This window comes from Apodemus sylvaticus, chromosome 4 (genome assembly GCF_947179515.1).
Source record: "Apodemus sylvaticus chromosome 4, mApoSyl1.1, whole genome shotgun sequence".
NCBI classification, from domain to species: domain Eukaryota; kingdom Metazoa; phylum Chordata; class Mammalia; order Rodentia; family Muridae; genus Apodemus; species Apodemus sylvaticus.
Genome location: NC_067475.1, coordinates 139,863,776 through 139,889,469, shown reverse-complemented (window position 1 = coordinate 139,889,469; position 25,694 = coordinate 139,863,776). Strand labels below are relative to the sequence as shown.

The 25,694-nt window shown below is 43.8% G+C and overlaps 1 protein-coding gene and 2 long non-coding RNA genes across 3 annotated transcripts; 2 read left to right on the top strand and 1 right to left on the bottom strand.

Moving 5' to 3' along the window:
- Nucleotides 1–236: 236 nt before the first annotated feature.
- On the top strand, nt 237–2,244 carry LOC127683442 (uncharacterized). The gene is made up of 3 exons (XR_007977541.1): nt 237–347; nt 1,470–1,634; nt 1,994–2,244. It is a non-coding gene; the product is annotated as an uncharacterized LOC127683442 (long non-coding RNA).
- On the bottom strand, nt 320–13,239 carry Samd7 (sterile alpha motif domain containing 7). The gene is made up of 7 exons (XM_052180680.1): nt 13,142–13,239; nt 10,413–10,537; nt 9,309–9,387; nt 7,223–7,827; nt 5,504–5,622; nt 3,513–3,623; nt 320–722 (listed from the first exon to the last, which is right to left on the bottom strand). The coding sequence occupies exons 1-7, from the start codon at nt 13,237–13,239 to the stop codon at nt 528–530; spliced, it is 1,332 nt and encodes a 443-aa protein (XP_052036640.1). The 3' UTR covers nt 320–527.
- Nucleotides 13,240–17,700: 4,461 nt separating this feature from the next.
- On the top strand, nt 17,701–20,458 carry LOC127682397 (uncharacterized). The gene is made up of 3 exons (XR_007977374.1): nt 17,701–17,845; nt 18,629–18,690; nt 20,087–20,458. It is a non-coding gene; the product is annotated as an uncharacterized LOC127682397 (long non-coding RNA).
- Nucleotides 20,459–25,694: the final 5,236 nt, after the last annotated feature.

Sequence of the window (25,694 nt, the reverse complement as noted above, 5' to 3'; positions counted from 1 at the left end):
TCAATGGAGCCTACACAGCAACCTTAATCATCACCTCCCTCTCAGTAGTTCCAACCTGTTACACACAGATAACTTTCCCCCTCCCTCCGGTAAACCCTAACTTCACCCGTGCAGGGCCCACTCCAGGCTCGACACTGTGGCCAGGAGATAAGGCTGTGCTCAGCTTTGCCCCGCCTCCTCCCATCAGCACCTGAGGCTCCATTGGGCTTGGGCGGTGGAGGAGAGGGGAGGAGTTCCTTTTCAGTTTCTGCTCTCAATGTCTTCAGAATTTTCCTCACAGAATCATCGGATTGTAGCTTGCAGGAAGTTTGTAAATTCCTCCTCCCCTTCCGTATTTTCTCCTAAAGGTGATTCTTCAGAACCTTGGTGCTTGTTCTGTTTCAGTTTAGCAAGAAGCCTGTTGGGTGAGATGCTCCTTCCAGGACAACTCTGTGAGCATGGCCTCGCTCTCTCTGTCCACCACCTGGTCCCAGGAAGGTCTCACACCCTGCTGGTGACATCTGGAACTTCTGTGTCTTGGAGTATTTTTAATTTCTCATAACATCTTGCTCAGTTCTCTTTGGACTCATTATATCCTGGGAACCAGGAATGCTCAAACCATCGCTCCAGGAACTAATATCCAGAAGAGGAGATGTCTCTGCTGGCTGATCAAATGCTTGTCTTGCATGGCTGGGAAGTGAAGGGAGTTTTTTACAGAACATATTTCCCACATGCTGAGATACCTTTGAAGACAAAATAATTATAGTGATTAAGTTTGTGAATTCTTTTGATAACAATGCATTAACCACAGGGGGGGCTTGGGGGGGAAGAAGGCTGAGGTAATCTCAGACATGGACCATCCATATAGCGTATGATAGGCCTTGTCTGTCTTTCAGAGTCATGTGATGTTTGCAGCTGGAAAACTGGGTTATCTGCTGGCTCCACATTTCCACTGCTCCCCTGGTTCTGCTGTGGTTCATCTGCCCCTGTGTTACTTCCATTCTCTCTCTCCTTCCCACTCTGTGAACCCCGCCCCCTCCGAGGCCAACCAGATTTCCTTCTGGACCAGGCCACAATTCTTCAAACAACTCTAGCACGTATGAGCTCAGCAGTGAAGCACAAATGAGACTGCTCTGGGCATTGGTACCTTGACGTTAACCATTGAGCTCCTCCTGTGGGGTTTCCTTACCCTGCCTCAATAATCTTCTTTGCCCTGGAAGGAAACCAGGCAACATCTGCATGATTCAAAATCCATAGCACCTGTGCTCTGCATATATATATATATATGCAGACATACACACACACATACACACATACATATATATATATGTATATATATGTATATAAATGTATATATATATACACATTACTCAACAGTGATCTCTTGCTTGTTTGCCCTCTGAACTCCCAAGTGGTAACTGGAGCCTTCCAACTCAGGGACTCTGGTTCCCAGTGACAAGGACTTCATGCCTGCCTTCTTTGATTGACAGCTACCACTAACCGGGCCTTCTCCAGCCATCTGGTGTTGCTGGCAGATGGCACTTGGAACCTAACAGCTCCACTGGCTTTCGGGGAAGGAAAAACTCTCCCATGGGAACCCAGAAACAAGCAACAGCAAGTCAAAGTCAAACAGAACTGACTCAGGAACTATCTTTGTAAGTATGCCATGAGACAGAGAATCCTCACTAAAGAAAAAAGAAATCACTTAAAAATAGTTCCATATTGTATCCATGTTAGTACTTAGTTTTGACAATGTATCCTGTTACATAAGATATTATGTTAACACTGGAAAGAGCAGGGTAAACTTTCTGTAGTATTTTTGCACTGCTACTACTTCTAAAATTATTTTAAAACAAAACGTTAAAAAAAAAAACCAACCCTGCAATAGAACTCTGGTGAAGACATTAGAGTGTTGAGGTATTTGCAGGAGAAGCATTCTCTTTCTTTTCTATTTTGAGGCTGGCTGTGAACTCATTGTCTTTTTGTCTCAGTATCTAAAACCCTGTGATTGCAGGTGAGTGCTACCATGCTGTGTTGACTAGTTTCCTGGCTGAAGAGAAGGCTCATTGGCTTAGAGTACCTATTGTTCTTCTCGAGGACCTGAATTAGACTCACAGCACCTACACAAGCAACTCCCAAGTGTCTGTAGCTCCAGTTCTGGAAGATCTGATGCTTACTTCTGGTTCCTATGGGCACTACACACACACATGGTACATAGACATACATGCAGGAATAACACCTATCCATGTACAATGAAGATTAAAGAATTTCCATATCCTAAAACTTTTAGACAAGCAAAAATTACAATAATAGGGTATTCTCTTTTTAAAGTTGTATGTTTGTGTGTACATGCATGCGTGTTTAAGTGTGTGATGAGGAACCTGTGGAGGCCAGAGGTGTACACACACACACACACACACACACACACACACACACACCCTGTCTTCCCATTGCTTTTCACCTTTTGTTTTTTGTTGTTTTTGTTTTTTTTAAAAGTAAAAGCCTCTCACTGAAGCCACTCGGATTTGGTGAGCACCGGTAGCCAGTGAGTTGCAGGAACCCTCTGCCTTTGCAGTGCTAGAATTATGGTACCATCATCATGTCCACAGTTTTTGTCTTCCTGTGATGGCCAAGGCACTCTCTTAGGATTGTGTGGCAACACTTCACTGACCAAGCCATACACTCGGTCACTTTACTGACCTTAAGCGATGAAAGGACATTCTGAAGTTCTAGTCCTTATATACATATTTCTGGCTAATGGGCACAGTCACTGTTATGTGAGTCACTGGTTTAGGAAGAGAAGCAGGGAGAAGAACCAGACACTATAATCCAGCAATGAAGCCATCCGGAAACAGTTGATGGTACTGGGGTTGCCCTCAACAGCTCTCAAAAGCCAATTATTACTTCTTTTTTTTTTCTTTTTAGGAAATTTGCAAGCTAGTTGTTAAAACAAGCTATCATTAAAACTTACATAAACCAAAGATTAAGGAAATAGTATTGCAAATGGAAGTCATACATATTTAGAGCTCACTGATTCTTGCTTTAAACCTGAATTATTTATCATTATCATTTATTGCTATCTATGTTCTTAGGGATATTTACACCCAAGATACAACATGTCTGCCTGTTTTTTATGGTTGACGCCCCAGAAGTGAGGCATTGGTATGTGTCTGTTCCCAATTCTGTATCCAGTGACATTTAGGAACTTGTCAGTTACAGTGGGAGTCATTGGCACCATGAATGTCACAAAGCAGGTTCTGTTTCCCTTTACAGAGATAGAGTTGCTAACCATTCGCCAGCACAACCACTGTTGCCTCCCTGCCACAAGGGCAACTGTACATAACTCATCAAGTGCTTCTCGGGGTCCTCTCTTCTATCAGTGCCCCAATTACAGAGGGGGGACAGCTAAAAGTGGACCAAATAAGTATTCTATATATTAATATTATATATTAATATCACAACGCCATAATGTGACCCATTTCCCTTGGGCTTTTCATCATTGCTGTATACTAAATTGTGTGCAGTCACCATACCTGAGACTGAATTTTTAGTGCTGGCCCCAGCTTGAGTCCCATGGTGCCTCGAAGATGCTGTTCTGTGAGAAGGGGCAGTGTTTCTCCATCGATTGCATGGTCCTTAAAGACCTGAAGAAACACAAAAATCTTTAGCTTGGTTTCTGAGTCTTGTAGCAACGTCTTCGTTTTATATGCAGATGGCTTGGTATTGGAATATTTGCATATAAAAGACCACTTGTAGGTGACGCGGAGCTATGTAAACCTTTCTTTTGTCGCTGGTTTATCTGGGCTCAGTGCCAAAGTTGGAGTGCTCCGTAGTAGTTCTGTTTAGTGGACTCACTTCAACCTGGGGTAATTGTCAGAGGACGGCAGGTCTTTCTGACTCTGCAGCCCTGAGGAGCACGGTGAGTGTGCACGCCGGGTCTCATCAGTCGCCGTGTCTGATGACTGTCAGACAATGTCCCACCAGTAAGTTGGTGTGGTGGTGTGCATCTGTCATCCCTGCACGTGAGAAGTTGAGGCAGGTAGTTGGCCCTGAATTTGTATCCACCTTGGGCTGCACAGTAATTTTCAGGCCAACCTGTATTAAGAAGTGAGAGCTTCTCTCACCAAAACAGAAGAGGCCACCAGCAGTCTCCATCTTTGAAAATGCACTGGCTCTGCCTTGTTTGCCCCTCCCAACCCTATTCTCCCCCTCCGACCCCTCTTCCGCATAGCATAGCATAGCATAGCATAGCATAGCATAGCTTGCCGTTCAAGTCTCCTCTCTGGTTAGAATCTCTCTGGGGTCATCTTGCTCTTAAGTCCAAGACCTGATCACAGTCAAGTCCCCTCCCCTCCCCCATCCCATAATCTAATCTTAGTCTATTCGTATTCGACAACATTTCCTCAGACTCTGTGCCTTCTGCCAAGAACCCTGCTTTCCCTTGATTCTTGCTTCTTTAGATACTTTGGCCTCTCGTACATGCATGTGCGCGCGCGCAGCGCGCGCACACACACACACACAGAGGCCTGAAGATAACCTTGAATGCAGTTCCTCAGAGATCTTCCACATTACTTTTTTAAGACAGGATCTCTGACTTGCCTAAAATTTGCCAAGTAGACTGGTCTGGCTGGCCAGCAAACCCCAAGGATTCACTGTTTCACCAGTGCTGAGATTAGAAGCAAGCACCAGAATGCCTAGTTTTGCTGTGTGTGTGCATGCGTGTGTGTGCGTGTATATGTGTGTGTGTGTGCACATACATGTTCATGTGCGTGAATGTGATATGTACACTATGCAATGCACGTGTAGAGGTCAGAGGACAACCTCAGGTGTTTGTCCTCAACTCCTACCTTCCTTGGGTCAGGGCCTTCTTGTTTGATGATGCATATGCCAGGATGGCTCAAGACGTACTGGGGGTGGTGTCCTCCTGTCTGTCCTTAGGCACACTAGATTATTAGATACTATTGCACACTACTGCATCTGGTCTTATGTGTCCTGGAGATCATCATCTGGGCCTTTATATTTTTACAGTAAACTTTTTATACACTGAGCAGCCATTTTCCCCCAGTACCCCCCCCAGCCCTGTGTGTATGTGTGTGTGTGTGTGTGTGTGTGTATGTGTGTGTGTGTGAGAGAGAGAGAGAGAGAGAGAGAGAGAGAGACTTCAAGTCCTAGTGCTTGCAAGACAATCTCCTGACTGAGCCCTGTCTAAGCCTCTTTTGTTCTTTCTCAGGACAAAGCACATATTTCTGTTATTTAAGTACTGTAGTAAATATTTCTCATTCTTTCTGGATATTTAGACTCTGAGTCACCTTTCAGATAAGTCTAGACAGGACAGAAAATAAAACTAAATAACAGCTTCCCCCTGCCTTCTCTGACACCTGTGTCCACAGTCATAGACACCTCTCCAGTTAAAGCCAGGGCCATACATTGGAATTCTTTCCAGGGACAAAAGGCATGTTTGACAAAGCTCATTACGCATTAAATAGTTTCAAACTTTCATAATTTTGCAAACATATAAAGTTACCTGGGCGTAGTCTGAACAGCCTGGAAGGCCTCTGATGAAGTTATACACATCGTCCACAGTCCACTTCTGAATATCAGACAAAGAACAGTTTTCCCTGAGTGCAACAGGCTCATGTGTTCCTTTAACATGAAAAGAAAATTGTCATGTGGTTTGAAATTTCCGTTTGGAAGAAGTTCAGAACTCGGGTTTGCGTTTAGCTATGTGAACCCACTAATGTCTGTCACCACAGGGGGCGCCATTTATCTAGGCCAATTTTTGAACTCCCTGAAGATATTCAGACCCACTGCCTGGGTGGTTCATTTCCCCTCTCTTAAAGTCTGTTCAGTGATGCAACTCCAGGTGAACAGAGAGGTCCCAGATTTGCTCTATGATCTCTGAGGTGCTGATAGGAAGGCGCTGTGAACTTCACTTTCCATATTAATGCTACAGTACCATGTTATGGGTCCCCTGAGACCATCATGATCTGAAGGTGAGCCTCACGGGGAAGCAGTTGGTAGGGTGGCTACTTCAGTGCCCTAGTTTAGTTGTCAAGTTGACACAACCTAGAATTATCTAAGAAGGGAAACTCAGTCAAGCATTGCCAAATCAGAGTTGTGTGTCGACAGGTTTGGCGGGGTGAGGGGGGTGGGGTGGGGTGGCGGGGTGGGGGTGGCGGGGAGCAGGGGTGGGGTGGGGGCGGGGACTGCCTTGATTGTTAATGAAAGTGGGAGGGTCTAGCCCATTGTGGGCATTACCATCCCTTAGGTAGGTGGCCTTGAACCCTTTAGGAAAGCTAGTTATTATAAATCTTCCCGCCAGACTGCAAACAGTATTCTTCTTTCGCTGTGAAGTGAATTCGCTCCTTGGAGGTAATGCCGAGTGGCATAGCAGGCAGGCACGACTTCAAGTTCCGGTCTTGAATTCTTCTGGAACTACAACCTGAATAGACTCTTCTCTCACGTTACTTTAGTCACACTGTTTTATCACAGAGTCAGAAAGGAAACTACAGCAATCAGCGACACATCACATCTCTGTGTTTTAATTTTTTTTCTAAACAAGTTCCAAGGAGCTATCCAATATGGGATATTCTCGGAAGTACAATAATACTTACAAAACGGAAAGATTGTGCTTTTGTTGGCTTTTCTATATTTGGAAACAGGGGAGATACAATTTATCCTTTAAAATAAAAGGTCTCTGTACTAAAGAAATCACAGTTAATTAAATTAAAATTTTAATAAAAAATCTCCATACTTTCTTATACGTACTCTTTCGATCTGTGTTGAGTGGTTTTTATACACCAGTATCAAAAGACTAGTGTTTCTAGTATGATTTTTTTATGGCACATAATATAATAAAGAGACTCTAAGAAGTCACTTGAAATGGGATTAAGATAATGAGGTTGGGGAGGGGACAGGAGAAACTGTCCAGCAGTTAAGAGCAGTGATGCATCTTCTAGAGGACCTGGGTTTGAATCCCAGCCCCCAATGGCAGCTCACAACCACCTGTAACTCTAGTTCCAAAGGATCCCGAGCTCTTTTCTGGTCTCCGATGCCCATACAGCGTGCAGGCAAAAGACCCATACACATATAATAAGAATACAGAAGTACGTTTTAAAGGATGGAGATGAGAAGGGAGACAGAGGGTCTGACAATGGGAATGAAGACCAAAACAAGCATGGCGATCACTTCCCTTCACAGGGGAAGAGCTACCGAGGACCCGCCCACAATCCCAGATACCTACCTGGCAGAGGCAGGATGGAGACTGGCCGGCAAACCCCATTCTTTCCTTCACAGCCTTCATAGGTCTGTTCAGAGGGCTTTCCCTTCCCATCATCCCATGCGTTTGCCTCCAGGGAAGAGGTGTGGTGTGGCTGGAGCTCTCCGTGGGGATTGGCCAGAACCGTAGTTGGCTTTCCATCAGTGACTCTTGGCCTCTGCTGGTTGGCTACCTCAATTTCTGGATCTTTGATATATTCTTCCTCTTCATAGGAAACCGTGGGGATCTGGCCTGAGCTTTTGTCTTCTGCTTGGCTTTTGAAACTCTCGGTGTCACTCTCTGGAGGCTTCTGGTAAATTGCACTTCTCCGGAGTCGGTATCTCTGGCCCCAGCACTCTGTAAAGTGCGGTCTAGGTGCTAGCAGCATAGGGTTACCCTGCAGGTGTCTGAAGGTGCTCCTGTGCAGATGCACGTCGCTGGCCGGCAGTGTGCTCCTGCCCTGGAAACCTGCGGGGCCACCCAGGCAGCTTGACCCATAGAAGAGTGGGATCCCCAGGCCAGAGAGTCCTTTGGGATTAACTCTTTCCAGCCTACGTTGCTGGTAAAGAGAATACATTTCCATTTCTGCCCTGAAAACAATATTATATAGTTTATGCAGTCATTAGGAATCTATTTTTACAATTGTCTGTCTGTCTGTCTGTCCACCTATCTAGTGTGTGGACGGGTGAACGCATGAATACCATTGTACAATGTGGAAGTCAGGGGACATTGTGAGGATGTCTTCTGTGTTCCACATTCCTCATTGTGTTCTCTCCTTCCACATCGTGGCTGCCAGGGATCAAACCCAGGTTGTCAGGCTTAGCAGCAAACACCTTGATTTCCTGAGCCATGCAAGGTCCCCAGAAACACAGTTTTACCAGGCCCTTGCCTTCCTTAAGCTAGCCTCTATTTAGCTTTTCCTATCCTTACACTGTTTGGAAAGGGGAGGATTGTGGTGAGTGTCACAATGCACATTCCCACCCGTGAACAGAGCGGCTTTAGCCGGGGTGGGGATGATGCAGCTCCGAGCGGTTTCCTGCCAGATACTGAACTTCATAGAGGCGTTTAATTCCTCAGTGCAACAATAGTCAGTGGGACTCAAGCTAAATTAGTGCTTTCCTTGGTGGGTCTATGTCAGTGCGAGGAACAGGACAGTGAGGAAGGGAGCCTTGCTTTCTTACTTCTCTTTGCCTATCGGCTGCCACCTGGACCCTTAGGGTTCTGTGGTGAGAAAACATAAGCCATGACTTCCCTCTCCCTGAGGAAAAATTTTGTTTATTATGGCTGCACTTTATTTACTGCTGGCCCCTACAACTGAAGACCGTTGCTGGGATGATGTGAGACTTCCGGGTTTGGGTGAGGTACTCTGAAGTGGACTTGGTGAGCTACACTCCCACCTTCACACAGAGCTGAAGTCATTGAAGACAGGGATGCCTGTGTAAATCTCAGAGGATGCAGAGCCAGCACTCTTTGTGGTTTGGGTGTGGGGAGGCACATATGTGTGTTGTGTGTGGTGTGTACCTGTGCACGTGCGTGCAGAGACTGGAGGTGTCTCCTCTATTTCTCTCTATCCTACTCCCTCAAGACAGGTCTTCTACTCGACCCTTGGCTCACCCGTTTTTGGCTAGGCTGGCTGGACAGCAAGTCCAGCAGGCCTTCTGTATCGGGTCCTGTTTCTATCCCTGGGATTAAAAGCACATGTGGCCACACCCAGCTCCGTATCTGGATCTGACTTCAAGTCAATATGCAGTAAGCATTCCTACTAAACTTTTAGGTCCCCAGACCCCATTGTCTGCCTTTTAATCTTCCTTTTATTATTAAAAAGCTTGTATACGTGCTTGTAATGTATTCTATAATGTACCTGAAGGACTTTCTGTAAATGATTGAATGATTGGTGTGTGTGTGTGTGTGTGTGTGTGTGTGTGTGTACATGGCATGTGTTCTTTATCATATCCATTATGTACATCTATTGTATTTATATGTATCCATTTAATTTACTTAAAACAAACTCATATGAACAAATGGTCAAGAGAATGAATAGAAGGCAAATCAAACAATAATGTTAAATTACCTGGCAGCGTGATGTCTTTCAAACATCTCATTCCTTGTGGTCACTGCCTTTATGGGTTCAGGTGGTAAAATGCCCCAGCCTTGATGGGGGGGGGGGTTGGGCAGAGGGAGGGAGAGAGAAAACCGTCCCCAAAATGAGTTAGAAGCATGCAGTTGAAAATAATCAAAGACTTCAAAACTGAATCAGCAGACCCCTTAGGCTGGGGTGGAGCGTGGGAAACGGCGTCCTGCCATTGCTGCTAAGAGTATGAGATAACTTGGTGAGAACCCGATGAACACCACTAGACCAACAGCAGATAACATTTCGGTTTTTGGTTTTTATTGTCAGTCTCATGAGTGGTGCCATTTTTCTGTTATTCTTGAAAGCGGAAGGCAAGGGCCTGTTGACATCATATTTCTGGGGGCCCCAGGATAGCTCAGCGAGCCAAGGTGCTTCCTGCCAAACCTAAAAACCTGAGTTTGATTGGTCTGTTACTTCTTGTACTAATTATATGCATTTCTAAGGTACAATGCAATGTTTTAATGCGTACTTATGTTGGAAGAATGGTTAAATCAAAATAATTAACACATCTCCCATCTCCCATCTTTATGGTGTAGACATTTGAAGTCCATCAGCAACTTGTAAGTATGTAACACATTATTATAAGTTGTGGCCATTAATCTGTAATAAACGACTCCAGAGTGAAATCAGAATAAAAGTCAAATTCTCATCTTGGCTTATGAGACCACGTGTTACTCATTGGTTTGGTTTGGTTTGGGGTACTGAGAATTGAATCCAGGTCCTCACGGAGGCTAATCAGGTGCTCTACTGCAGAGCTATGCCACACCCTCATCTCCATTCATAAACTGCCCCCAAGAAGTTAACTCTCAGATCAAGTCTCTTTGAAACCCCTCAGCTCTTTACATGTTGGGAGTCTTCGCTCATTCATGATTAAATTGGTGCCTGGAAGAGCTACGCAACTCGCCCTTGCTCGCACATTGGTAGCACCAGAAGCTCAACTAGGAAAGCAAGTGTGCAAACTGCACCACCGCCCGTTCTCCAGCGCCTGCAGCAGTTACGGCCCACGGGGCTCCGCAGCCTGGGCCAGGTGCTCATTGTTCGTACCTGAGTAGAGGGGACTGGACAGTGGGTTGGGCACATTTGCATTTGGGAGGCCAGAGGATCCAAACTGGGAAGGAACACAGAACTGGCTCGGGTCAGTTGGAGCTATACTGGAAGACAAGACGTCTCTAGGAGGGAAAAACAAAGACATAAAATAGGTAGCAAATGGCTGTAATTTTAGGAAGTTTCTATTGCTTAGCATGCTAATCAAAGTTCACTGTTCAGATAACTGCATTTAGGACCATCTAGAAATGATCATCTAGAACATGCTTCATGGCATTTCAAAAGAGTTACTGAGGGCGGAAAATGCTGTGGCTGGGATCCTGTGAGAATCTGATGAAGTCAAAGAAGACGGAGCAGGAGGCCAGCATCTGTCCTTTCCTGGTCCAAGATGACAGGAATTATTCCGCTGTAGTACACCTTCCCTGCCTGGCCAGAGCCTCTGGAAGTGTGGGCCCACACTCATCTGCCCCACTTAAGGTGTTGGCCACACTATGCTTAAGATATTGTGTATAAAAAAGAATATACAGCAACACAAATTCACTTATGTGCTGAGTTTTTTAATAGCCACTTGGGACTCCAATGAAACGAAAGTACTAAAGAAATAATGAAGTCTCACTGGTTATGGAGAAATATGGTGAGAGAGATTAGGAGAGGCCCCAGCAAGCAGGATAGCTTAGGACTATCTAGGGGAAAGACCCACTCAAGTCAGTGCCATGGCCAGAATATTTACAGTGGTCATTATGCTCTGACCATGCATTCTGGTCTTATTTAATGATCCTTTGGTGGCATTTGCCATCTAGGATAAATGCTTGGCTACCTCAGTGGGCAAGCTGTTTGTTTATTTTGCAAATTACAGCAGTCTCTCTGGGTCGGATTTTGTTGTTTAAATTCCATGAACAAGGACAGTTAGTGTGTTTTATTTTCTCAGCGGAATGTCAACATAGTCTAAAGAAGGGAAGCTAGAATAAAGCCAAACTGTGCAACCAAAATACTTATAATTTCACTGCTATTGAAAGAATGATTTTTTTGACAGCAGTCCAGGAATTCAGATGTTGTAGATTTAGTTAAGATAGAACCTTAATCTGACAGGATTGGTTCTCTTTTAAGATGAGGAGCAGACACTGGAGGGCACCCTGCATATGCACACAGAGGACACCTGCATATACACACAGAGGACACCTGCATATACACACAGAGGACACCTTCATATGTACACAGAGGATACCCTGCATATACACACAGAGGACACCTGCATATACACAAGAAGACACCATGCATATGTACATAGAGGACACCTGCATATGTACACAGAGGATACCATGCATATGCACATTAAGGACACCTGCATATGCACACAGAGGACAGCTGCATATGCACACAGAGGACAGCTGCATATGCACACAGAGGGTACCCTGCATATGCACACAGAGGACACTTGCATATGCACACAGAGGACACCTGCATATGCACACAGAGAACACCTGCATATGCACACAGAGGACACCCTGTATATGCCACAGAGGACACCTGCATATACACACAGAGGACACCTGCATATGCACACAAAGAACACCTGCATATGCACACAGAGAACACCTGCATATGCACACAGAGATCACCTGCATATGCACACATAGGGCACCCTGCATATGCACACAGAGGGCACCCTGCATATACACACAGAGGACACCTGCATGTGCACACAGAGAACACCTGCATATGCACACAGAGAACACTTGCATATGCACACAGAGAACACCCTGCATATGCACACAGAGGACACTTGCATATGCACACAGAGGACACCTGCATATGCACACAGAGAACACCTGCATATGTACACAGAGGACACCCTCCATATGCCACAGAGGACACCTGCATATACACACAGAGGACACCTGCATATGCACACAAAGAACACCTGCATATGCACACAAAGAACACCTGCATATGCACACAGAGAACACCTGCATATGCACACAGAGAACACCTGCATATGCACACAGAGGGCACCCTGCATATGCACACAGAGGACACCTGCATATGCACACAGAGGACAGGCTATGTGAGGATACAGTAAAAAGATGGAATCTACAAGCCAGGAAGTAGGACTCACCAGAAATGAACTGGACAGCATCATGATTTTGGACTCGTAGTTTCCAGAATTGAGGACCTAAATATCTTTTATTTTTATCTTTACTTAAAAAATATGTTTATGGATGTTTGACCTGATGTGTGTCTGTGCATCTTGTGTGTGCAGTGTCAGGAAGGCCAGAAAGGGGAATTGGATCTGCTGGGACTGGAGTTACAGACCATTGTGAGCTGTCCTATGAGTACTGCGAATTGAAACTGGTCCTCAAGAAAGATCAGCCAGTGCTTTTGACCATCGAGCCATCTCTTCAGCCTGGACTTTCTGTTATTTAACCATGTCGTCTTCTGCATTGTACTGTGGTAGACTTAGAAGACTAACCTAGCAGTGTTTACGCTCGATAATGACTGTCACGTTCCAAGTAAATGTCATTTCTTAATGAGTTAGTAGGTCAAACGCGCTTCCAAGGGAAAACAGTGCCTCACGCATGACGGTGAGACCAGAGAGTATCAGGAGTCACGGTACCACGGTCCACTGAGACAACCCAACGCTCTTCAGCATCTAACGCTAACCTCATCCCAAGCTCTAGTGATGGCGTGTCCTCTCTTCTGATTGGACTATTGGATTGGAGAGGAATTACCTGTCCACAATTGGAGGCCCAAATGGTGAGGGAACCATTGGGATCCTCTGCTGTCCCGATGCCAGTAAAGAGTTCACAGACATTATTGGGTTTGTCATCAGATTTCTTGACTGTTGAAATTCTAAAAAGAAACAGACAGGTACATTAACAAATGGCCCCCCGGAAAGCATTTTCTTCTGTGTGTGTGTGTGTGTGTGTGTGCGCGCGCGTGCGCGCACTCCCATTTAGGTAAAGCACGTAGATGTTGCTCTTTAAGAGCTGTCTACCTTGTGTTTTGGGGACCTGGGGCTGGCCCGTGATGCCCAGGGATCCTCTTGTCTTTACTCTTCCAGAGCTGGGATCACAACCACACACTATTCTACCTATCTTGATTTGTGTGTGTGTTCTGGGGATGGAACTCAAGTCTGCACTTTTGTGAATTACTTGAATTCTTCTTAAACATAATGATAACCTCATGGTGCTTCCAGAGGACTTAGAAAGATAAATACACTAAGCTTTCAGATATACAATTATACGAAACCTCTCCCGAAGGAAGTGCCTTATATTCTCTGTAGAACTCATTTTGTAAGTGTGCCCCTGGAATTTGTTACGGCCCTCAGGGTAATGCTGCACCACCTCACAGTAATGAGAACACAGAAGCAGCCCTGGAATCTTCCAGGGCCACCAGCTCCCTTCTCACAAGTGATTTACTTACATACTATCTCCAGAGATGGAAATGTTCAAACCCTTCCGTGTGTTCAGTCTTTGGGAACATATTCCTATATGGCAGATAAGGTTAAAACAGAAAATGAGGGAAGGGAATCCTCTTAATGGCTAAAATGATATCTAATTAGGGTGGATGTGGACTGATTGCCTAAGATGGTTTAATTAGAACAAGGGACCAAATTATGCTCATGTGCATAAAAACACGTGTCTGTGTATGTTGCCCTCAGCACCCAGGGATTGGAGAGGATCTGTGGTTAAAGGGATGCTGGGTACCTTACAGTCTCTCATTAAATGCTGGTGTCCTTGTAATGCTTTTAAATATTAAACAACCCTAGACAACAGGTCATTTTCCTCTTCTCTTCCACTCTCAATTGCCATCTTAAAAATCTAAGACAAACAGGAAAGGAGTGGGATTTCCCCAGCATCCATGAGTCCTGGGTTCAATCCCCACCATGGTAAGACAAAAAAAAAAAATGCAGGAAATTATCTGATTTTTGTGGAGAGATTTGTTTTTCTTTTCCATTTTTTCCCCTTTCTTGTGTGTCATTTAGGGTGATTTTTAAAAATAGCTATAAGCTCATTTGGATGGTCTGAAAACTAAAAACGTAACAGCACTTAACGATGCTCTGGTTTTAATTTCCTTTTCAGATATGAATCTGATCAGCTGGAAAATTCAAATACACGGGCAACGCATCACTGGCTTCGGCCATTTGTTTGTTTTTCTAATTTGAAATAGATTGCTCTCTCACACAATACATCCCAACCACAGTTCCCTCCCTCCACTCCTACTCCCCCTCTCCCTCAGACCACTTCCTCTTTGTTTCTCTATTTTTAAAGTTCTTTGTGATTAGTTATTTCTGATGTGTTTCTGTAACTGACTCCCTAAGGTTTCCTGCTGACTTTCACATGTGCTCTGTAGTATTCCTGTGACCCTCCCCACGGTATCCTGTGACCTCCCCCCCCACACATCAGGCACACACAATAATAATAACACAAAAAGAAAAGCCTTATCACCTCTCATGATATTCCTCCTGCCCGTGTATGCCTCAAACTGTTAATTATATACCTGGATTTGGTTTTCTAGAACAACTTTATGTGCATGAGAAATTGAGTGAAATAGATTTCTATGCATGCTCCTTACACTCAAACACAGTCACCATTCTGTTCTAGATGTGTATTTGTTATGATTAATGACAGCCAACAAAGCCCATAGTTTCCGTTAGGGTTCACTCTTGGTCTGTATTCTATGACTTTTGGCAAAAAAAAATGTAAAGTCACATAACCAACATTATGATATCTCACAGAATACTGGTACTGCCCCAAATCAAATGACACTGTAATACAAATATATCCAGAACATTTTCAAGGAAAAGTTTCTAGGATTCCTTTACCCCTCAGATAGACGTTAAAAAGTTAAAAATGTTGTCCCCAAACTGCCACTTTGGAAGGTACTAATCTCTATGATCAACCTATGAGCTTTTAAATATTAGCTTTTGTATTTTCCGAGCCAGGTAACTCTGCTGCAGCCGTTGAAGCTCTTGGGCGAAGCTGTAGACCAGGTGGTGTGTCTCAGTGTAGAGCGTGTCTGGTAATCTCAAAGCAGAGAGCGCTCTGTGCTGAGGTCTGCAGTTGGGTGGATTTCCCTGACCCAGAGCTCTAATCCTGGACGGCCAGCACATTAGCAGGATGAAGATGCCTTAATCTCTGCCTTCAGACGCTTACCCTCAACAAACCCCTCCCAAGACACACACGACTTAGCTAGTGCTAATTCTGTCTCAACTGATCAGGGCAGCAGTAGTAAGACAAGCACTTTGTGAACTGACCCCTTGCTAAATCAGCAGATTCTTACTCAGTGGTGTCTGGTGCACAGTGGCCAGGAACAATTTGATTGTATTTGTCTTCCATTAGCCGAACTGCAATTGTTCCCTAAATTCTGAGGTTGCCCGCATCCAGGATCTGAGTGTGTATTTAGTGGTGTGTGTGTGTGTGTGTGTATGTGTTTGTGTGTACACTTGTGCATGTGTGTGTGTGCGCGCATACAGGTGTGTGTGCATGTGTGCATTGTGTAGTGTGTGTTGAGTGGTGTGTGTGTGTGTGTGTGTGCATGTGGGTGTATATGTGTGTTCATGCAGATATTGAATGTTGTTTTTCTTGATTACTCTCCACTTAATTTTTTTTGAGACAGGGTCTTTCATTGACTCGAACACAGTGAATCAACAAGCTCCAGGGGTCCTCATGTCTCTGCCATCAATGCTGGGGTTACAAGCATGCACCACACATGATTTATTACACGGGTGCTCGAGGTCCGAATTAATGTCCTCAAGCTTAAACAGAGTCTCTTCACTGACTGAGCTGTCTCCCCAGCCCCTAGAAATCTTTTTCCCTACTGGTTTGAAATATATCACTAACACTCCACTTTAAAAGATAACACAATTTAAATGTGGTCTTAAATAACAATAAATTTTTTCCTTGATGTCCTAACACAGAGTAAAGAAAGAATCAAAGGCTAAACACTCAAACACTCAGCACGCTCTCAGGCGAACCTCGCCCCTGCGGAGCACAGGCTGTAGCACTTCTCTGAATTTCTCTTGGTTTCCTCTCACCTCCCATGCCCTCGGAAGTGTTGCCGAGGACAGATGGCTGCACACACGCTCTCCTCCTCTCCTGCTTCTCACTCTAGGAAGCTCTTTGACATTAGAAACAACCATGCCTTCTTAAAATGTCAAATTCCATAATTATCATAGTGAAAAAAGATAAATCTTTATCATCACTAAACAAGTAGAAATGATATATGTTCTGCTTGGATTCAACATAATCCAGGTGCCGTGAAGCAAAGTCCATTGTGTGTAAGTTTGTAGGCCTACTGATGTGAAATTGTAAAAGTACTCACATGATGGGCGGCAATATCGGGTATTTTAGTTAAAGAATAAATTAAGAATTATATCCGCATAGATTTTTTCTTAGTTATCATTGATTGCTTTTTCTGAAAATTTCTAATCTGATAGCTTATGCTTCACACAACATAGTTTTTAAATTTTAATTATAGTAATGGAGGCCATTGAAATAATCTAAAGCTGGGTGTGGTCGCACATGCCCGAAATCTCTAACTTTGGGACGGAGGCAGGAAGATCGTGAGTTCAAGACTATCCTAGAACACATTGCACAACACTATCACAGTGAAACAAAATACCATCCCCAGGTATCTGTAGGCAGCCAATGATCATGGGGAACATCTTCTTCAGCAACACAGCCTCTGGAAAACTGCCCATGCTCCTGTAGAAAGCCCCTCATTCGTGTCCCTGCAAGCACCCTAAGCACTCTTTGTCTTGTACACAAGAGACACAGAAGTACACAGGCACTGCTGGGGAAGAAGGGTTCACAGGAGAGGGCAGAGACTGAGAGAGGGCGATGGGGCGGATACAGTCACAGTGCATGTGAGAATTTCACAGTGAGTCTCATTACACACAATAGACTCTGACAAACCGAAAGTGGGTAGTAAACGAGTCACAGCACATGACGAGATTATCTATCTGAAGACAATAAAAAGCTTAAACTTATAAACTAGTTTTGAACTGATCTTACTTTAAAAAAAAAAAAATTCTTACTCCTATTTCATTTGACTAAACAAAGCCAGGCAGTGTTTATCTGGCAGGAATGGAATAGAATCTTTAACTTTTGGCAAATTCAGTTAAATCATTACTTATGAGCTGCCAGGCTGCTAGTACAGACCCAATGAAACTTAGAAACGTAACCAACTTTTATGATAAAAATGCCCTTTTGTCTTTTATGTGTGACGTTTTGCTAAGCATAGTTAGTTTGAATGCCTCAACCTCCTCAGGTCTCCGCCTAGACCTGTAAGATGGTTTACTTACATCCTCGCTAAGGGTTTGCTTTGCACCGCCCACGTGAGGATCGCCAGAGCCTCTGTCCTACCTCCTGTTGCAGCAGCTTCTCAGGAGCCCGGTGGACGCCCTTGCTGACAGCTCTTTCTTAATGAAGGTAAACCTTGCCTTAAATACAAACCCAACTAAGTTGCTTATTTCTGTTTCCCAACAGCAACCCTGCCCTCAGACATCCTCCACAGACAGGCTAAAAGATGTTAAGCCCAAGGAAAGTGCAGTACGGGGCACATAAACCTGTCTCAGAGTTTAGCCTTTAGCATAATCCTTCCTTAGCCTTTAAGATGCTTTGTGGGCATTCATCCAATACCAGTGTTCAGTTTCACAGGAAAGGAAACTAGCTGTGGATAAGTAACACAATTATTTCCCAGTTTGTATTTCCAACAGGCGTCGAGTGGGATTGCTTCTCTTGCAGTTAGAAAAGGGAAGTTGTTTTCTATAGAGCAGCATGATTTAATTTTAAACATTTAAAAATATGAATTTTCTAGAACCAACAGCTGCTTCCATTTCTTTTCTTATCTTTTCCTTTTCTCTTTCTTTCTTTTCTTTCTTTCTTTCTTTCTTTCTTTCTTTCTTTCTTTCTTTCTTTCTTTCTTTCTTTCTTTCTTTCTTTCTTTCTTTCTTTCTTTCTTTCTTTCTTTCTTTCTTTCTTTCTTTCTTTTATGATAAAAATGCCCTTTTGTCTTTTATGTGTGACGTTTTGCTAAGCATAGTTAGTTTGAATGCCTCAACCTCCTCAGGTCTCTGCCTAGACCTGTAAGATGGTTTACTTACATCTTTTGTGGACAGTAAGAAAACCCTTCATGCTCTAGGTGAGAGCTGGCACTCTATAGAGAAATGAGGACATAGCATTTTAAAACATGTCCTGTTTCATTTGCTTCAGACACATTTACAGCTTTGACAAGGAACAACTGCAGTTCATCTACTGCCACCATAGAACTAAAGGTAACAGAGTTTGTTCTGATAACATACCATATATTATAACATAGCATATAATATACAGCTGACAATGTACAGTGTTTGCCTAGTAACCAACACTGTATGAAGTAGGCATGGTAGCCCATGCCTTCAAAGGGATGGGGAATACAAAGTCATCTTTGGCTCCCTAGTGACTCTGAGGCCAGATTTGAAAGCATGAGACTTTGTTTCGAAAGAAAGAAAGAAAGAAAGAAAGAAAGAAAGGAAGAAAGAAAGAAAGAAAGAAAGAAAGGAAGAAAGGAAGAAAGAAACAAAGAAACAAAGAAACAAAGAAACAAAGAAACAAAGAAGAATATACAGTAGCAAAGTACGGGTTGGGAAAAGGGCCACTAGATACTGTTGATGGGCTGTGCCTTGTCCCTTGACTCTCCTGGTACTGGATTCATCCATTATATAGTGTGTTCACAAGATATTTCTTAATGTCATGTCCCCTCCCCTGTTTTATGTGGCCACGGTGATATTTTTAGCCCAGCCTTAGAGGCCCACCTTAGCAAGTGTCCCAGAAGCATTCTGTTCCTTTTATGTAACCTGGGGATGTGGAGGCGCTTCTAGGTCTCTGGCACCCAGAGCATCTCTGGGAAGCTAAACCAGGCTGGCCGCCTGCCTGGAGAAGCAAGCCAAAGCAGCTCAGGGCGTTCCACACCAGTGCTTCCAGGAAACCTCAGGAGACGTGGGCCAAGAGCCAGTCACGGCTGAAGGAGCTTCTGCTCACCAGTACAGCTAGCTGCCCTGCACCCGGAACACCCGGGTGGGGGAGGGGAAGGTAGGGGGTTAAAGGTCATTGTTACTTTGCTTTCCCTTGCTTAGAGGTAATGGAACTGTTGGATTCCCTAGTGCTGGCTCCTGACCCATTAACCAGCGGGGGTAGCTGGAACTAGGTTACCCAGTCTTTGTCCATCAAATCTAATTTTAAGGACAAATGCCCAGCTAGGTAGCTGCAGAAAAGAAACCTAAGGTTAAAGTCAGTTTCCCCTACCTTTAGCCTTTTTCAATAACTAGAGTTGCCACCTTGTCCTTACTGTGACCTTCAGGTTACACCCCTGAATCTCAGAAGGAAGGCCGATAATTCCCTTATATCATAGCCATATAAAATACAGAGTTAGCTTTACATTTTGGTTACAATTAATATTCTTGCATCGATGACTTTCTGTAGATGTGGTTAAGGACTTGCTGAAAACTGAGGAAGGTTTAAGACCTTGCGGAGTCTGCTGTTTTGATACGGGCACTTCTGACCACACATGCATCTGAAATTAATTTTCATAGTAGTCCAGAGTATCCCATTTCTTGAATATAAGTTTGTAGGTGTAGAAATACAACACACTAGATCTATTTATTTATTTATTTATCTATCTATTTATTGCAGATTATGATTATTTCATGATTTAAGCAAAACAGGTAATCTACTTAAATTGTGAATTATCCAGCAAAGTCCAAGAATGACGTCGTCATGTGAGGTGAATTCTGAGTGCTGGTGAGAAAACTCCCAAGAAAACGAGAGTCCCGTGACCTCAGCTTCTTCAAAACACAAGAGTTTATTCTTGGGATGTGTTTGCATGCTCCTGCCAGGTGTGTGGGATAGGAGTGAGTTTCCTTCAGCTGTTCTCATTCACACACCTCTGTGGAAAATGGTTTTGTCACATGTGGTTTGTCCTTGTGCTCCAACACCTTAGTCATGTGATTCCTCTTCACCCTCAGAGTACAATCTGTCTGATGGTCTGAATAAAGCTGACTATTGCAAGAGACTTTAGCTGGCTCGGTTTTTAGGCCCTGCTTTCCCAGGTTCCTGCTGAACTGCACCGGTGACAGTGAATAATTAAAATCTTCAGCTCCAGGCTGGAGCAAAGGCTCAGGGGTTAAGAGCACTGGCTGCTCTTCAAAAAAAAAACAAAACCTGGATTCACGTTGCAGCTCACAACTATCTGTAACTCCAGTTCCAGGGGATCCACCACCCTTAAACACACACACACACACACACACACACACACACACACACAGAGAGAGAGAGAGAGAAAGAGAGAGAGAGAGAGCAGAATACCAATGTACATAAAATAAAAAAAATTAAAAACTAAAAAACTCTCAATCTCAGTAAGATTGTGAATTTTAAAATATTTGTAGCAACATATAGTCATAAAACTTATCCCAGTGACTCCAAGTCTACTATATTTGGTCTAAGCCTGTGTAAGTGACCTAAGTGCTCGCTTTTAGGGATGATTGACCGAGATACAACGAACATGTTTTACATCATGCACGTGATTACAGTGCTGAACTTTGTTATGGTTATAACTGCACTTCCACTGACTATGAATTTTTGTCCAGTGTGTGTGTGTGTGTGTGTGTGTATGTGTGTGTGTGTGTGTGTGTTAAGCGTGCAGTCTACTGCTGAACTATATACCACCAGACCTTGGCTTTATTCTTTGCTCCTACAAACCTAACAATTTGGAAATGGTCAAGTAAAAAAAAACAGTGAGCATAAAGGTCTTCGTTATCTTCTTTAACCTCCTTAACTTTAAATCATTTTACTTTTCTTAATAGCCCTGTTAAGAATAATCACTGAGAAAGCTGTGGCTTAGAGAAATAGAAATCATACAATAATTTATAACAAAGTACTCATATGACACAAAATACTTAGAATATCAATTAATTTAAAAATACTGCTCAAAAAAAAAAAAAAAAAAAAAAAAAAAAAGACAGTCTCACCATTGTAGCCCAGGCTGACTCCAGTTCAGGCATGACCTCATAAATGTCTCCCCCATGATGGGATGATGATGGCCTCCATCTTGGGCAGGTCCAGAAGACATGCATCCCAGAGCCCTTCCCACCTGATATTGTATCCCTAGAGTGTCTCTGATGTTGTTTCTTACCCTGTCTTTCGCAGTGTTCCTTGGAGAAAATGAAGTAGATTCAGGGCTGGACACCAAGTCACGTGGTCTCAGCATTTTGACCAGTCATGAGTCTTTAAATTAGCCATAACCCATTGCAGAACACAAGTCCTGGCCTAGGCTGGCCATAGCCCTTAACTATAGGTATAAACAAATACTTAGGAGATAGACTGATACCTTGTTCATTTAGGAAACCGATAGCAGATTCTCCTGTGACCGAGGCCCTCCCCAGCCATAAACTTTTGATAAAGTGCCGGGTATGAATTCCCTGCAGTGGTGTAGGCCTCAAATCCTGCCCTAGAGTGGTGAGTTACTGCATATCTTCATGATGCTACGGTACCAGAGGGTGCACACTGCGCGGCGGGTTCACAGCTGCATAAGACCATTGATGATGTTTGTCCCCCAGCAGCCTGAATACACGGTCTGCCACTGTGGAGTCTAGCCAGCAAGGGAGGACATTTCCAGATCAATTCCAGTTCAGCTTTTCTATGTCAGTAGCTATTGGGCCTTATGTCATCATCATCATCATCATCATCATCATCATCATCGTCGTCGTCATCACTATTACTATTATTATTGTTTAGTATGGTGCTGGGGAGTTTGTGAGACACAGGGTCTCACAAAATGTGCAAAACCTGCACTCAACCACTGGGATTTAGTACCAGCTCCGTTGACAGTTTCTTTAGAGATAGTTTTCATTGGTTCTTCTCTTACGAGGTGTTTTTGGCTGGGGGGTGAGCCTCAATGAACTTCACAGGCTTGCTGTGGAGGTCAGTGGGACGGAAGATCTGCAAAACACTAAAGATTCTCGAAGAGGCACTCTGTAAATACAAAACAATAGCTAGAAAAGTTGGTTTGCTCACGAAACAAAATCACAGCATAAAATACTTCCCAGCAGATTTGAATCTCGGCTTCTGGAACTAAACAAACACATTTTGTTGTGTGGGTATTAACTGTAACAGAATTTATCCCCCCCCCCAAAAAATAATAATCCCTTTCATTTTGGTAAATAAAAAGCATTTTCAGCAGATTAGGAGACGTGGGGACTGTGGCTGCTGGGCCTTTGTGGCTCCTCAGAGCAAGCTCCTTTCTCAGTGTCATTGTGACTTATGAGCTACACATTTTTTACCGCCGTTAGAACATTGGCCAAATTAAGCTGGAATTACCTTAGTTGACTGCTATTAGCAGGAGCTCCAGGATCCAGTGCCCAAAATAAATCCATGTAATGACAGACTTCAACAGCTGTACAAAGCGGGCTTTTAAGGATTGGTTTCTGGAAACTGGGTAGTATTTAGTGAGACAAAAGGCCTGTCATTAATAGATATTTAACCAGCTAAATAGATCAGACCATGTTTACAGAAGCGGCTTAACAATGTGAATAGCAGTGTTTTATTTTTTTTTTTTCTTCTTCTTCTTTACTTAAAATCTTCTCACTGGTACAGAGCTTCTGCAGTGTATGAATATTATCCTGTTTGCACCCGTGGCACCCAGTGTCTTTTATGAAGCAGCCATAGCTCCTGACCAGATCCGTAAAAGGTGCAGCGGTTATATTTCCAGCATGGTTCGTCACTGAAGAGACCTCAGATGGCTCCGAGGCTCTGTGCTCCTCCCGTGACCTCCCTGGCTCTTGGCTCAAGCCGTCTCCCGTTTCAAGCCAACCTCAGTTACCAATACGGTACAGCTATGGCAGGCCACTGTGATGAGTGAGTGCCCCAGGGCATGCACTATCTAGTTGGCTTTTTACTGCAGTGAAATACCAGGACTTTTGCTGGCTTGCCCAGTTTTAAGTGTGTAGCACAGGACCAAGTCCATTTACATCGCTGTAGATAGCTGGCCCTTTATCTTAATCTTGCAAAACTGAAACCCCAAGTCAGTGTAACTTTCTCCAGCCCCGGGGCAACTGCAGTTCTGCTTTCTATCTCTAGAAATCCAACTAATCCAAGGCAGCACATACAAACATAAGCACAGCGTTGTCTTTCCTGTGACTGCTTATTGCATTCAGTGTAAGGTCTTCAAGGTCCGTCCACACTGGACCACACGTCGGATTGTCTTCCTTTTAAAGCTGAATTCTGTTAATGTACAAATGACCCGTTTTCTCATTCACTCTTCTTTGTTTCTTTCTTTCTTGCTTGTTTGTTTCTAAATGGGTGTTTACCGGAACATGGAGGCACACACGTTTTCTGACTCTTCCCTTTCAGTCCTCTCGAATGTACCCTCAGGAGAGGAGTATGAGAATTCTATTTTTAACTCTTGAGGAGCTGCCACGCCCGCTCCACGGCAGCTGTGCTATCTCCCCTACGGCAAGGCAGCCAGGCTTCCGTTTCTCCGCATCCCTGCCAGCGCTTGTGAGTTCTTCAGCAACAGTGATCGATCGTCCTGTGTGTGAGACCACATTTCCTTATGCTCTTGATTTGCATTCCCCTGTGACATCAAATAGCATCCAGTGGCTTACTGATGGTTTTTACAGTTTCTCTGGAAATACTTTTTCTTTCTTTTCTTTTCTTTTCTTTTCTTTTTATCTTTTATTGGATATTTTCTTTATTTAAATTTCAAATGTTATCCCCTTTCCAGGTCTCCCCTCTGAAAACCCCCTATCCCATTCCCCCTCCCCCTTCCTCTATGAGGGTGTTCCCCCACCCACTCCCACCTTCCTTCCCTGGCATTCCCCTACACTGGGGCATCAAACACCCTCAGGCCGAAGGGGCCACTCCTCCGACTTATGTCCAACAAGGCCATCCTCTGCATACATGTGTCTGGAGTCATGGGTCCATTCATGCGTATTCTCTGGTAGGTGGTCCAGTCCCCAGGAGCATGGGGGCAGGGAGAGGGGTCTGGCCTGCTGACCCTGTTGCTCCCCCCCCCCCCATGGGGCTGCAAACCCCCTCAGATCCTTTAGCACGGGGACCCTGTACTCAGTCCAATGGTTGGCTGCGAGCATCTACCTCTGTATTTGTCAGGCTCTGGCAGAGCCTCTCAGGAGACAGCTATACCAGGCTCCTGTCAGCAAGCACTTCCCTGCATCCACAATAGTGTCTGGGTTTGGTGACTGTATATGGGATGGATCCCCAGGTGGGGCAATCTCTGAATGGCCTTCCCTTCAGTCTCTGCTCCACACTTTATCTCCATATTTCTTCCTGTGAGTATTTTGTTCCCCCTTCTAAGAAGGACTGAAGCACCCACACTTTGGTCTTCCTTCTTCTTGAGCTTCGTATGGTCTGTGAATTGTATCTTGGGTATTCCAAACTATTGGGCTAATATCCACTTATCAATGAGTGAATACTGTGTGTTTTCTTTTGTGACTGGGTCACCTCACTCAGGATGATATTTGAAACATTTCCTTCAACTGTCCTGCCCAGCTCTGGGTCTGGTTGCTGGACTCTGGTTGTTGATTTGGAAGCTGGATACTGTCCCCTTGTTAAAGATGCAATTTTCAAATATTTTCTGCCATCTCATGAAAGACCCTCTCGTACTGATGACTGTGTGCTTAGAAGATTTAATTTTTAATATAATCCACTTTTCTTTCTTGCCTTTGCCATTAAAGTCATATAAGAAACAATTTCCAAATCTAATGTCATAAACCATTCCCTCAGGTCCTCTCCTAGTCATTTTATGGTCTTAGTTCATATTTATATCCATGGTTCATTTGGAGTTAATTCTATATGGTTTAAATAAAGGCCCCAACTGTATTTTCATTTCTATACACTCACTTTTTCCAGTGAGACAGAGGGATATGTAGTGGGACACACTGTGATGTACTTCAGCTTCCATGAGGAGATGTTTTCTATGTTTTTTTTTGTGTGTGTGTTTTTTATTTTAGTTTGTTGCAAGACCAAAGGATGCATATGAGTGAATGGGGCAATGAGTGGGACTAAGGCGCATGATGTGAACATCACAAAGAATCAATAAAAAGTTAAAAGAAATTAAAGTTAAGTGTTATTCAAAAGAGTTATTAAAATTGGAAGTTAATGAATTGAGCCCTAGGTATGAGAATTATATTCTACTAGTGTCTTCTTTTGGATTTCACTGTTGTGAACAGACACCATGACCAAGACAAGTCTTATAAAGACAACATTTAATTGGGGCTGGCGTACT